Raw genomic sequence first — 12870 nt, forward strand, 5'->3', positions numbered from 1 at the left:
ATAGGTTTTCCATTTCTTGTACTCTCTTTTCCTTCTGGCACCATCATGATGTGAATATTGGTATGCTTGAAGTTGCCCCACCGGCTCCTTACACTATCTTCATATTTTTGGATTCTTTTTCCTTTTTGCTGTTATAATTGGGTGTTTTTTTGCTTCCTTAAATTCCAAGTCACTGATTTGATTCTCATTTCTGACTGGTTCTTTTTTATGGTTTCTATGTCCTTTTTCATGCTTTTGAAGTTCTAGGTTTCTTGAGCACCCTTACCACCATTGTTTGGAACTCTGTATCTGGTACTTTGCTTGTCTTCATTTCATTTAGTATTTTCCCCCCCAGGGCCTCCCTGGAAGTGCAAAGTCAGCCACCACCTGTGCTCTTCCTGGAGCCACCCTGCAATAGGTACAGAGTTATCTGCAGATAGCTGCTGCTTGTGTTGGGAGAGGCCAAGCTGTAACCTTAGGTGGTCTGCCACTAATGCTGGGCCTGTGGCCACTTAGCAAGAGGTAGTGGTTACACAGAGGCCAGATATTGCTTGTTTGAGAGCTTTTAGGAATCTGAAGCATGAGGCAAGAGGTGCCAGTTGTATGGAAAAGTCACTGGAAATGGCTTTGATGGGCTTGCAAGTTGGGTGGGGCTCAGTCTCCACCAGAACAGGCAAACAGTGTCAGACAGGTTGATGGAAACTAAGATATGGCTCTGTGTGTATGTGCATGTTTGGCGGGGATGGGAGGGTGGGGGAGCGGGTATCTCAGAAAAGTTACAGTGGCCTCTGCCAGCATTTTTGTCTGTCAGAAAGTTGCCCCCCTGCCCAGCTCTTGCCTTGATGCCAGACAATTTAGCTCCTCTCTGTATGTCCCTGACTTTTAAACAGCTGCCCCAGTGCTGAAGCTCAGAGGGAGTGAGTTCAAGACAGTTAGAGCACCGGCCCTTTAAGGGTAAGTGCCCAGGACTCCAGAAGCTTCTGTCTCAGTCAGCCACAATCCCTATGGGTTTTTACAGCCAGAGGTTATAGGGACTTGTCTTCCTGGCACTGGAACCCTGGGCTGGAGTGTGTGGTTTGGGGCTGGGACCTCACTCTCCTCAGGGTGTACCTTTGCAGTCAAGATATCCCTTCCAATTTTAAACCATCACGTTTGTATGGGACTAGCCTGTTCCACATCTCCTCCCCTCCTACCAGTCTCAATGTAGTTTCTTTAAATCCCTGGTTGTAGGACTTCCATTCATACAGATTTCAGGTAGTTCCAAATTATGGTTATGCTGTAGTTTAGTTGTAATTTTGATGTAGTTTTGAGAGGATTTGAGAATCACATTTACCTACGCCACCATCTTGACCATAAGTCAAAAATCATATGATCTTTAATTGATGCAGAAAAAGCATTTGGTAAGATACAACATTCATTTGTGATTAAAACACTCAAGAAAATGGGCATAGTAGGAAAGAATCTCAACATAATAAAGGCCACGTGACAAACCTTCAGCTAATAACATACTCAATGGTGAAAATTTAAAGCTTTTCCTCTAAAATCCTCTAACAATACAAGGATGCCTGCTCTCACCACTCATATCCAACATAGTTCTGGGAATCCTAGCTGGAGCAACCAGGCAAGAGAAAGAAAGAAAAGGCATCCAAACTGGGAATGAAAAAGTAAAAGTGTCTCCCTTTATAGATGACATGATTCTGTATATAGAAAACCCTAAAGAGTCCACCAAAAATCTATTAGAAACAATAAGCAAATATAGTAAAGTTGCAGGATATAAAATCTATGTACAAAAATGTACTGCTGCCATGACTGGTGTGGCTTAGTTAGTTGGGTGTCATCCTGCAAAACAAAAGGTCACTAGCTTGATTCCTGGTAAGGGCCGGGTTGGGGTGTCTATGAGAGGCAACTAATAGACATTTCTCTCCATCTCTATCTTTCTTCCCTTCTCTCTAAAAATAAAATCTTTAAACAAAAATCCACTGCTTTCCTGTATACTAACAATGAAATTTCAGAAAAAGAAATGAAAAAAGTCTTTTGCAACCAAAAGAATACAACACCTAGGAATTAACAGCAGTGAAGGACCTATATACTGAAAACTACAAAGCATTATTATGAGATTAAAAAAGACAATGAAATGGAAAGATTCTGTATTCATGGATTTAAAGAATCAACAGGTAAAATAGCCACATTACTCAGAGCAATATACAGATTTAATACAATTCCCATCAAAATCCCATGTCATTTTCTTAAAGAAATAGAACAAAAAACCAATAGAATGGAACCACAGAAGACCACAAATAGCCAAATCAATGCTGAGAAAAAAGAACAAAGCCAGAGGTATCACACTACCTGACTACATTATACTACTGAGCAATGGTAATCAAAACAGCATGGTATTGGCAGAGAAACAGGATCACAGACCAATGGAATAGAATTAAGAGCCCAGAAATAAAATCACATATGTATAGGCAAGTAGATTTTTTTTATTAGATACAGTGCACTTTATTGATGGTGCCTGACAAGGTAGAGATCCTTCTTCAAGGGGCCTGGAATGAAAACTGTGGCGGTCAGGAGATTCTCAGTGCATTGGGGATCAATTTGGGCCAAGGACTCCAAAGCAGCTGAAGGCCTCTCCTCTTGCTGGGGCTGGTAGGCCATGGGGCACTTTATCCTTGAAGGCCATGTGGACCATAAGGTCCGCCACCATGTCCAAATTGCAGAAGACAACATGGTACTCAGTGTAGCCCAGGGTGCCTCTCATGTCTGCTTCACTACCTTCTTGATGTCATTGTATTTGGCAGCTTTCTCCCAGAAGCAGGTCAGATCCTCAACCATCACATTAGGGCTAGGACATGGAAAGCCATACCAGCAAGCTTCCCATTCTGCTCAGGGTTGGCCCTTCCCAGAGCCTTTACAGCACCAGTAGAAGCAGGGATGAAGTTCTGGACAGCCCCTCTGCCATCACACAACTTCCCAGAGGGGCCATCCACAGTCTTCTGGGTGCCAGTGATGGCATGGACTGTGGTCATGAGTCCCTTCATGACACCAAAGTTGTCATGGATGACCTTAGCCAGTAGGGCCAACCAGTTGGAAGTGCAGGATAAATTGCTGACAATCTTGAAGTTGTCGTACTTGTCATGGTTCACACTCATCACAAACATGGGAGCTTTGCAGAAGGGGCAGAGAGGATGACCCTCTTGGCCCTCTTGGCTCCTCCCTTCAAGTGAGCCCCAGCGTTCTCCAAAGTATTGAAGACACCAGTGGACTTCACAACATATTCAGCACCAGCATCACCCCATTTGATGTTGGTGGGATCTTGCTCTGGGAAGATGGAGATGGATTTTCCATTGATGACAAGCTTTCCATTCGGTCTTGACTGTGCCTGTTAACCTGCCATGAGTAAAATCATACTGGAACATGTAGACCATGTAGTTGAGATCAATGAAGGGATCATTCATGATGACAGTATCCACTCTGTCAGAGATAAAAGCAGCCCAGGCCCCCAATATGGTCAAATTAGTTCTCTCTGCAACTTTCACCACTGTATCTCAGCGTTGCAGCTGGCACTGCTCAGGAAGACATGACTCTCTATCTAACAGGCGAAACACAGAGCCTGGGCAAATAATTTTTGACAAAGGAGCCAAAAACACAATTGGAGGAAGGAAAGCCTCTTCAATAAGTGGTACTGAGGAAATTGGAAAGCCACATGGAAAAGAATGATACTAGATTATAGTTTGTCCCCATGTACAAAAGTTAATTCAGAATGGAGCAAAGACCTAAATATGAAATGAAACAATAAATTACATAGAGGAAAACATAGGTGTAAACTTACAGACCATGGTCATAGAGAACATTTTATTAATTTGACCCCAAAGGCAAAGGAAGTAAAAGCAAAAATAAATCAGTGGGACTGTATCAACCTGAAAAGCTTCTGCACACATAAGAAACCAACAAAACAAAAAGGTAACTGAGAGAAGATATTTGCAAACAGCAGCTCCAAAAAGGGGTTAATATTCAAAGTATGTAAAGAACCTGTACAACTCAACACCAAACAATCCCACTGAAAATTGGGCAGAGGCCTTGGCAGGGTGGTTCAGTTGGTGGCAGCATCTTCCCATAGACTAAAAGGTTGAGGGTTCCGAATCAGGGCACAAGTTCTATCTAGGTTCTATCTAGGTTACAAGTTCTATCCGATTGGGGTGCAAACGGGAAGCAACCAATGTTTCTCTCGCACATCCATGTCTCTCTCTTTCTCTCTCTCCACATCCATGTCTCTCTCTCTTCCCCCACCGCCAATAAACATATTCTCAGGTGAGGATTAAAAAATAATGGGCAGAGGACCTGAACAGACATTTCTCCCAAGAAGACAAATGACCAACAGATAGACACATGAAGAGATGGTCAATTTCACTACCCGTTAGGGAAATGCAAATCAAAAGTACAAGGAGATACCACCTCACACCTGTCAGAATGGCTGTTACCAACAAGACAGATAAAAACTAGTATTGGAGCCTTGGCTGGTGTGGCTTGGTAGATTGAGTGCCAGCCTGCACACCAAAGGGTTGTTGGTTTGATTCTCAGTCAGGGCACATGCCTGGGTTGCAAGCCAGGTCCCCAGTAGCAGGCACACAAGAGACAACCACACATTGATGTTTCTCTCCCTTTTCCCCTCCCTTCCTCTCTCTCTAAAAATAAATAAAATTTCTTTTAAAAAAAAAAATAGTTGAGAATATTATGCTAAGTGAAATAGTCAGAAAAAGCTAAGAACCATATGATTTCACTCAAATGAGTGATATAAAACTGAAACTTGAAGACACAGATAGCAGTGTGTTGGTTACCAGAGGGAAGGGGGTGTGGGTTGTGAAGGGATGGAGGGGGCCTAATGTATGGTGACGGTTTGACTGTAGGTGGTGTAATATACAGATCCAGTATCATAGAAATGTACACTTGAGACCTATATGATCCTACTAACCTATGTGATCCTATTAACCAATATCACCCCAATTACCTTTATAAAATTTAAAAAAAAAATAAAGTAAAATGGTGTTAATATCACAAGGCTATGAAGTCACATGGCTGAGATTCCAGGCCAATGGTCTTCCACAGCCAACTGTTTTAGCTACCACACTTCCTGCTTCACAAACCTTGTTCCTGTGAACAACAGAATTTTCAAAGTAGGAACTGAGTCTAACTTCAAAACAAAGCACTAGCAGCTTTTTCCCCTTTGATAGTTAATTCAGTCATCTCCCCCGACCCCCCATTTAGTAAATCACAATCCGCAAGATATAGCTTCCTTCTGAGGTAGCAAGTTCCTAGAGTGTAGAAACTGTGTATCTATTATATCTATGCTAAGTAACTCATAATACAGCATAGACACTTTGCCAGCAACACTGATAAACAAAGTCAGGCTGTTTCTTTAATAATGCTTATCTGCTTCCTTTTTGTTAAATTTATCTTTTATTTCAAATGACAGAAATCACTTTTTATTTTTATTAAAAACCAAACACCACTACATATTTAGGCCCATACTGTTACTAGGACCCAAGGGCACCATGGTTTTGCAGACCATTTGCCTTACATGGTTCTTTTCTCTCCTCTCCCTAGAGATTCCTAGAGTATCCTTTAAAGGGCTACAAGAATACACATATAAGCTGTAGAATTCCACTTTAATCTTTTGGGAAAGTTTTAAATTACTGTTATAAAATTCACGAAAAAGAAATATATATTGATCAATAGATATAGATATGTCAAACATATAGATTGACCAATATAAATATATGTATGTATTTAAAGTTAAGGATGAGTGAAGTGAGAATACAATGGCCCAATTTTTGGTTTAAAAAACAGGTAAGAGTAAGTATTGCCACTACAGGTGCTCGTGTTTATATCTGTCATTAAGCTAACCTAGGAGTAGCCCAACCATTGGCATTCAATGGGCGTGGCAACATAGCTCTCTTCAACTCTCCAGTGAGTTTTGAGTCCAAACAGTTTCAGTTCTTGTCTTGTTTATCTGTTGATGAGGGGTTTCTAGGAAGATTTAGTAGTGCTTCAATTTTCTCAGCATCATCTTTGGACTGATTTTTCTGTAGGCTACTTTCAATCTCTTCAGGGAGGAGCTCAGTAAACTGTAGTCTGGCTTTCCTGTAATCAAAGAATGAAAAGGATATATCAAGTCCTGTTATACTTCTTTAGTTGGTAGATTTTTTTTTTAAAAGATAGCATTTGTCTTATTCTCCCTGCAACTTATGAGCAAACACTGCTCCTTGTACTTCAAATACAGTGACTTTCTTCTCTCTCCTAACCTGTTCCACTCACAGGCCAACTAGAATTCTCGTATTTCTAAAATGTGTATTTCCACTGTGGCAGCAGAGTTGTCACAGGGGTGACATGGGCGCTGAAGCACGCTGAGCTAAGGTGTAAGCCTCGTGACCTGGCTGTCTTGCCTTCACCATCAGGGGGACATGAGTCCCCCTGTTAAACTGTCTGTTGCTAAACCTTGTAGAAATCCCACAGAGATTATAACAATGGTAATTTTTGTACATAAATATCAGATGGGATGCTATAGATGTATATATATGAGGAATTAAACTCAAATTTCCAAATAACAGATCAGTTGTTTTTCTAAATGAAGTATTACCACCTTCCTTTCTTTAAGTGATTATCAGGGTCACTTATGACTTTCCACTCTTCACAACCAGATCTGAGTTCTTTTTCCATATCTCTATAGCCAGTTTTCTACATTTTCTGCTCACTAGAGCAATTTTTTAGATTCTAACCATGTTTGATTCCCCTTGATTAAAGAAGCAGACAGAAGTTTCTTACCTATTTATTAAGTTAATGCTCCTCAGAAATATTTATATAGAGAGTGTCAGTCCAGAAAAAAATCCAGCCATTGTTAATATAATGAGAATAGTTTGCGAGACATTGATGTAACCTGGCAGCCTGTGGTGAGTGGGAGCAGTAGATACCATTGAGTGAGCATGTGTGCTGTGTGGCCCTCACATTCAAAATGGCTGAGCAAGTAGAGCAACAAATCTGCATCAAATTTTGAATTAAGCTTGAACATTCCTCTGTGGGCACTATTCAGATTCAGAAGGCCACAGCTACAGGCAACTGATAACTGGCAACTCCATCATGACAATGCACCCACTAGTTCGTCATATCTTGTACAGAACTTTTTGGTGAAACGTCAAATCACCCAGGTGGCTCAGCCCCACTATAGCCCAGGTTTGGTGCCCTACGACTTCTGGCTTTTCCCAAAACTAAAATCATATTTGAAAGGGCAGACATTTCAGACCGTCAACAAGATGCAGGAAAATAAGATATGGCAGCTGATGGTGACTGGGAGAACTGTGAGATCCCAAGGTGCCTACTCTGAAGGGGACTGAGGAGTCACCGTCCTCTATACAATGTTTCTTGTATCTTCTTCATTAAATGTGACTACTTTTCATATTACATGGCTGTATATCTTCTGAACAGGCCAAATTATATATATACTTTGATACTATTTTTTTCTGCCAAAGTATTCTTTCATTATGATAATTGTTTTTGTTTTTACCCATTTTCTGTCACTAAATAAAAATCAACTTCTCTAGTCTTCTCTTTCTGGTTTTCATTTTTTTTATTGAAATAAAATTATTATTTGTTCATATTTTTCCAAATGCTAATTCTTCCATACTTCCTATATCAAATTCAAATAGCCAATATACTTTATCTTTCCAACTCCTTTCTCAGTTTCCTTTTTAAAAAGAAGTCTCTTATGATACCTTAGAGAGAAGGTAATGCTTTCATGCTTTTAATTATCCCTAATACTAAATTTTATACTGGTTACAGAATTTTAAGTGCTTTGCTCTAGAACCTACATAACTGCATATCCCATCCACCCTCTTAGTATGGAGAATAGAAAGGAACAAAACAAACACATACTGAACACTGTTGTGATTCTGCTCTTAGAATGCCTGAGAAAACTGAGGGCTAAAAGTTAAGAAAAATATCTTAAGGTCATAGTAATGAATAGTTTAGCTAGGATTTAAAGCCTTGTTTTCAAGGTTTTTCTGGCTCCAAATATCAACTTTTTTTCTCCTACAGTACCTAAGCCCTTGAACAATAGATCTACAGATATTAAGAATTCCCATGTCTGTGTGTTTGCTTAGCACAAATGGAAGTGTCAAGTAAAAACCTGGATAAAAAAAGGCTGCTTATCTACTCAACTCTCAATACAGTAGCTACAGCAAATGTTGTCTTAGATACCCAGGAAGCTGAACTGTTAAGAGTCACTTGTACCAGGAGCACTAGAAGGCATCCTGTTACATTGATCTTACAAAGAATCAGCAAGAAGCCTGCTATCAGTCTGATTTCTGGTCCACAGGAAATGACTACATGGAAAGGGTGAAAGTTTTCACCCTCCTCAGTGGCATCCAGTCCATGTCCAGTAACTATACTACTTCCTTGCTCTGCATCCACAGCAAGAAGTAGAATCTTTTTCTTTTTACCTTCACCCAAGCACATTTTTTGCCCACTGCTTTTAGAAAGAGAGAGAGGAAAGATGTGAGAGAGAAACACTAATTTGTCATCTCCAGTATGTACCTAGGGCACCTGGACCGGGGATCCAACCTGCGACCTAGCTAAGTGACCAGACCCGGAATTGAACATTCAATCTTTGGGTTAGTCAATGCTCTAACCAACTGAGCCACACCAGCCAGGGCAAGAAGTAAAATCTTTGCATGTGGACACTGAACATGTCCTGCATTGTTTATAAATATTTGTATAAACCAGGATACCAACTTTTAAATAAAGCCAAATAAAGCTCACTCACTGCTGTGTATTTTCTTCAGGTAATTTCCTTAAGCAGTTGAAAACATAGGAAAAGAAAAAATATGCAACCAAATGAAATTCACATTTTAACTTTTCAAAAGAAATATACCTAGGGACAGGTGCGCATCAGATTTAAAATAAAACTGGTGTCCTTGGTTTTTCCATTCTCCTAATCAAGAGGATTAAAAGACCTGGTAGGGTACAAGTTGAAAGACTCAGTAAAAACAAACTCTTCTTTGAAATGAATGGCAGTTACAAGTACTTGGGTTTAGAGAACAACAGTATCGCAATGCAGAATGAATACACTATACTTACAAAAACCCACTCCTATTAATCTTAGTAAATATTAAACCCAGCTTGTTATTCTAACCTGATTTTTCTCTCAAAGCTAGAATATACATGTTAAAAGTTTCTTTTCTAAGTATACTTTACTAGAAATCAACAGGTTCAGTTCCTGTGTAAATTTAAGAAACAGTCTGACCTCAAAGGCCCACTGACTCAAGGATACTGACCATGAAGTTCAATATGAGGACCAGCAAGAACACTATCTGCATTTCCACAGCCCCTCCCACTGATCTCTTTGTTCTGCTTTCCCTCTCCTCCCTCCTTGTAAAAACCTCTGCCTGCACTAAGATGTTTAAGTTGTAACCATAATTTAGTATCTCCCAGCTAATGAAGTATTTAATCAACCTTATGCCTCAGTTCTCATTGCAGTTGCAAGCTACACTGGTGCCAGCCATAAACCACAGGTGTCAGGGAAAGGGAGGAATGCTAATACAAATAGAGAAGCAGCGTGGCTCCCTTTCCAATAACCTCTCTACTTACTCCCAAAAGAAACAGCAGGTCTGTACTTCCCGTAGGAATTTCCCCCTTCCTGAAATCCTATCAACTCTCTTTAAGACTCGCTGGTTTGACCAGAGATGTTAAGATGAGTTTTTGAGGACAGGAAGCCACCTATCTTCTCAAGATGCTGGTGTGCGAATAAATCACTATCCTTCTCACAAACACCAGTCTCACAAGTTTGATTTTTGCTGCGACAGGCAGCTGAATCTGGGTTCAGTTACAGTATCTAAAGCCTGCTGCTAGGAAAGTCCGATATCCTAGTCTTAGCTTATTCCTTACCACTCTTCCAGTTTCAGCTCATGGAGTGTTTTTCGATCCTTCTGGTTTTTTTCCTGAACTGTCTCACCATAGTACTTCTGAAGTGCCATCAACAGGCTTCCTATAGGAGTGCTGTGGAAGAAGCAGAGGGGAAACTTAGAAAAAAAACGTGCCATTAGACCAGACAAGATGTGAGTGTCTCTGCTAAAACATGAGCAACAAAGTGAGCCACTTGTTCACTGACAGGTACAGGAACATTTGACAATTAAAGTGTCCGTGTTGAATAAAGAAAAAAAATCAAGGCAATTTCTTCCTGGTCTGAACAATAAACACTCACTGCAACTTCCTTTAGTAAATTATATAAAAACTACAGGTCTATAAATTGGCTATTTTTTAATAAAAAGTTAACCAGGAAAATACATATTTATGACAAGTTCTATGACAAGTAAATAGTTTATACTGAAGGTTTCTCAGAAATAAAATGAATACCAGGCAGGAATGGTATCAGATCTCCTCATGGGTGGGCAATTTTTGGTTGGAGGAAGAATGCTACTGGCTTTTAGAGTTGGAGCCACAAAAAACATCCTAAAATTCAAAAGTCCAACACAAAAGTCTCATCCACAATGCCAATAGTTACTCAATAAGAAACTGATTTACATTACATTTATTACAATAAGGAAGAGGGTTTCGTTCTTGTGTTCTCAAAGAAAAGGAGTTTTTTGGCTCTGATACAACTTAAATTTTCTCTGGCTACAACTTAAGTAAGCTAATTTAAAAAATTATTGTTGCTAAGTGGAAATGTCCATAGACAGATGAATAATGAAAATGTTAATGCAATGAAATGTCATTCAGCCTTAAAAAAGAGATCCTTGTCACATGCAACAACACGGATAAACCTCAGGGACATTATGTTAAGAAAAATAAGCCAGTTACAAGGACACATATGATTCCACTCATATGAAGTATCCAAAGTAGTCAAAATCATAGAAACAAAAAATAGAAAGGCAGCTGCCAAGGGCTGAGGGAAAGGGAGTGGGAATATTACTGTTTAATGGGCGCCGAGTTCCAGTTTTACTAGATGAAAAAGTTCTAGAGATCTCTCACAAAACAATGTAAATATACTTAATACATTGGAACTACATGATTAAAAATGGATATGATGGTAACTTTTTTTTTCCCCACAGTGAAAAAAGTTTATTTTGTTGCTAACTTCAACAATTTTTCCCTTCAAATCAACCTGTTATGTTAATAATACAACAAAAATAATATCAGCAATAAATTAAGACATGCTACATTTAAAAAAAATTTAAAGAAAAGGAGGGATCACAATACTTGATATCAAATTTTATTACAAAGCTGCTGTAATCAAAACTGTTTGGTACTGGCATAAGACCAGACTTATAGACCAATGGAACAGAATAGAGAGCCCAGAAATAAACCCACTTCTTTATGGTCAATTAATATTTGACAAAGGGGGCAGGACCATACAATGGAATAAAAATAGTCTCTTCAATATATGGTGCTGGGAAAGCGAGACTGGTACATGCCAAAAAAAGAAACTAGACCTCCAACTTACACCATACACCAGAATAAACTCAAGATGAATAAAAGACTTAAATGTAAGTCGTGGCAACATAAAAGTCCTAGAAGAAAACATAAGCAGGAAAATTTCAAATATCCTATGCAGCAATTATCTTTGCCGATATATCTCTTAGGGCAAGGGATATAAAGGAAAGAATAAAAAAATGAGACAAATCAAATTAAAAAGCTTGTGCACAGCTAAAGAACACATAAGCAAAATGAAAAGGAAACCAACTGTACGGAAGAACATATTTGCCAACAATAGTTGGCCAAACAAGGGTTTGATCTCCAAAATATATAAAGGACGACAAGGGTTTGATCTCCAAAATATATAAAGAACTCATATGACTCAACACCAGGAAGACAAATAATCCAACAAAAAAATAGAAAGTAATCCAATTAAAAAATAGGCAAATGATCTGAACAGACACTTCTCCAAGGACATATAGAGGGCCAACAGACATATGAAAGGATGCTCAACATCATTAGCCATCAGAGAAATGCAAATTAAAATCACAATGAGATATTACTTTACACCAGTCAGAATGGCCATCATTAATAAATCAGCAAACAACAACTTTTGGCAGGGATGTGGGCAGAAGGGAACCCTGATGCACTGTTGGTGGGAATGCAGACTGGTGCAGCCACTGTGGAAAACAGTAAGGAATTGCCTCAAAAAACTAACGATGGAGCTGCCTTTTAATCCAGTGATCCCACTACTGGGATTATACCCTAAGAATCCTGAAACACCAGTTCAAAAGAACCTATGCACCCCAATGTGCATAGCAGTATTATTTACAATAGCAAAGTACTGGCAACAGCCTAAGAGCCCACCAGTATATGAGTGGATCAAAACACTGTGGTACAAGTTTCAGCAAATGTGGAAGCGTAGGTAGGTATGCTTCGCCTCCTCGCACAGACAAAAGAAACAACCAATTTAAAAGCAAAAAACAACCAGAACTGCCAGAAAACTGAACTGCATGGAAGTCCAATAACCAAGGAGTTGAAGAAGAAGCATTCATCTAGACTGGGAGGAGGGGCAGAGACGGGAAGTAGGGGCAGAGAGAATGTGTGGCAAAGCAGCAGCTGGTGGACTTGGCAGTCCCATAATTCCATGTGGTGTTAAACTGGGAGGAACAACTGAGGAGAAAGACAGACCATGTAACTCTGGGTTCCAGCATAAGCAAGATAAAACCTCATACCCTCTGAATATAAAAACCAGGGGGGTTATTGCAACAGAATAAACTGCCAGTCTCTTGAAAGCAGGGCAAGAGCCGAGCAAATGCCATTGTCCCCTCTCTGACTCCTCCCCCACATGCAGCACCACCAACACAATGAGGCGGATTGCCCCACTCTGGCAAACACCTGAGGCTCCACCCCTTACAATGTAACGTG

General features: G+C 39.8%; 1 protein-coding gene and 1 pseudogene across 1 annotated transcript in view; both read right to left on the reverse strand.

Annotated features, from left to right (window-relative positions):
- Positions 1-2206: 2206 nt before the first annotated feature.
- Positions 2207-5366, reverse strand: LOC129069647 (glyceraldehyde-3-phosphate dehydrogenase-like; annotated as a pseudogene).
- A 51-nt stretch (positions 5367-5417) lies between these two features.
- TIMMDC1 (translocase of inner mitochondrial membrane domain containing 1) overlaps positions 5418-12870 on the reverse strand; it is a 33308-nt gene continuing 25855 nt past the window's right edge. The window contains exons 7-8 of the mRNA XM_054572313.1: positions 9916-10026; positions 5418-6120 (exon numbers count right to left, since the gene is read on the reverse strand). Coding sequence (XP_054428288.1) covers positions 5970-6120; positions 9916-10026 — 262 coding nt within the window. The 3' untranslated portion in view covers positions 5418-5969. The remainder of the gene's footprint in view (positions 6121-9915; positions 10027-12870) is intronic.

Source organism: Pteronotus mesoamericanus, unplaced genomic scaffold (assembly GCF_021234165.1).
Source record: "Pteronotus mesoamericanus isolate MK-2021 breed Mesoamerican mustached bat unplaced genomic scaffold, CSHL_Meso_final contig_228, whole genome shotgun sequence".
Taxonomy (NCBI): domain Eukaryota; kingdom Metazoa; phylum Chordata; class Mammalia; order Chiroptera; family Mormoopidae; genus Pteronotus; species Pteronotus mesoamericanus.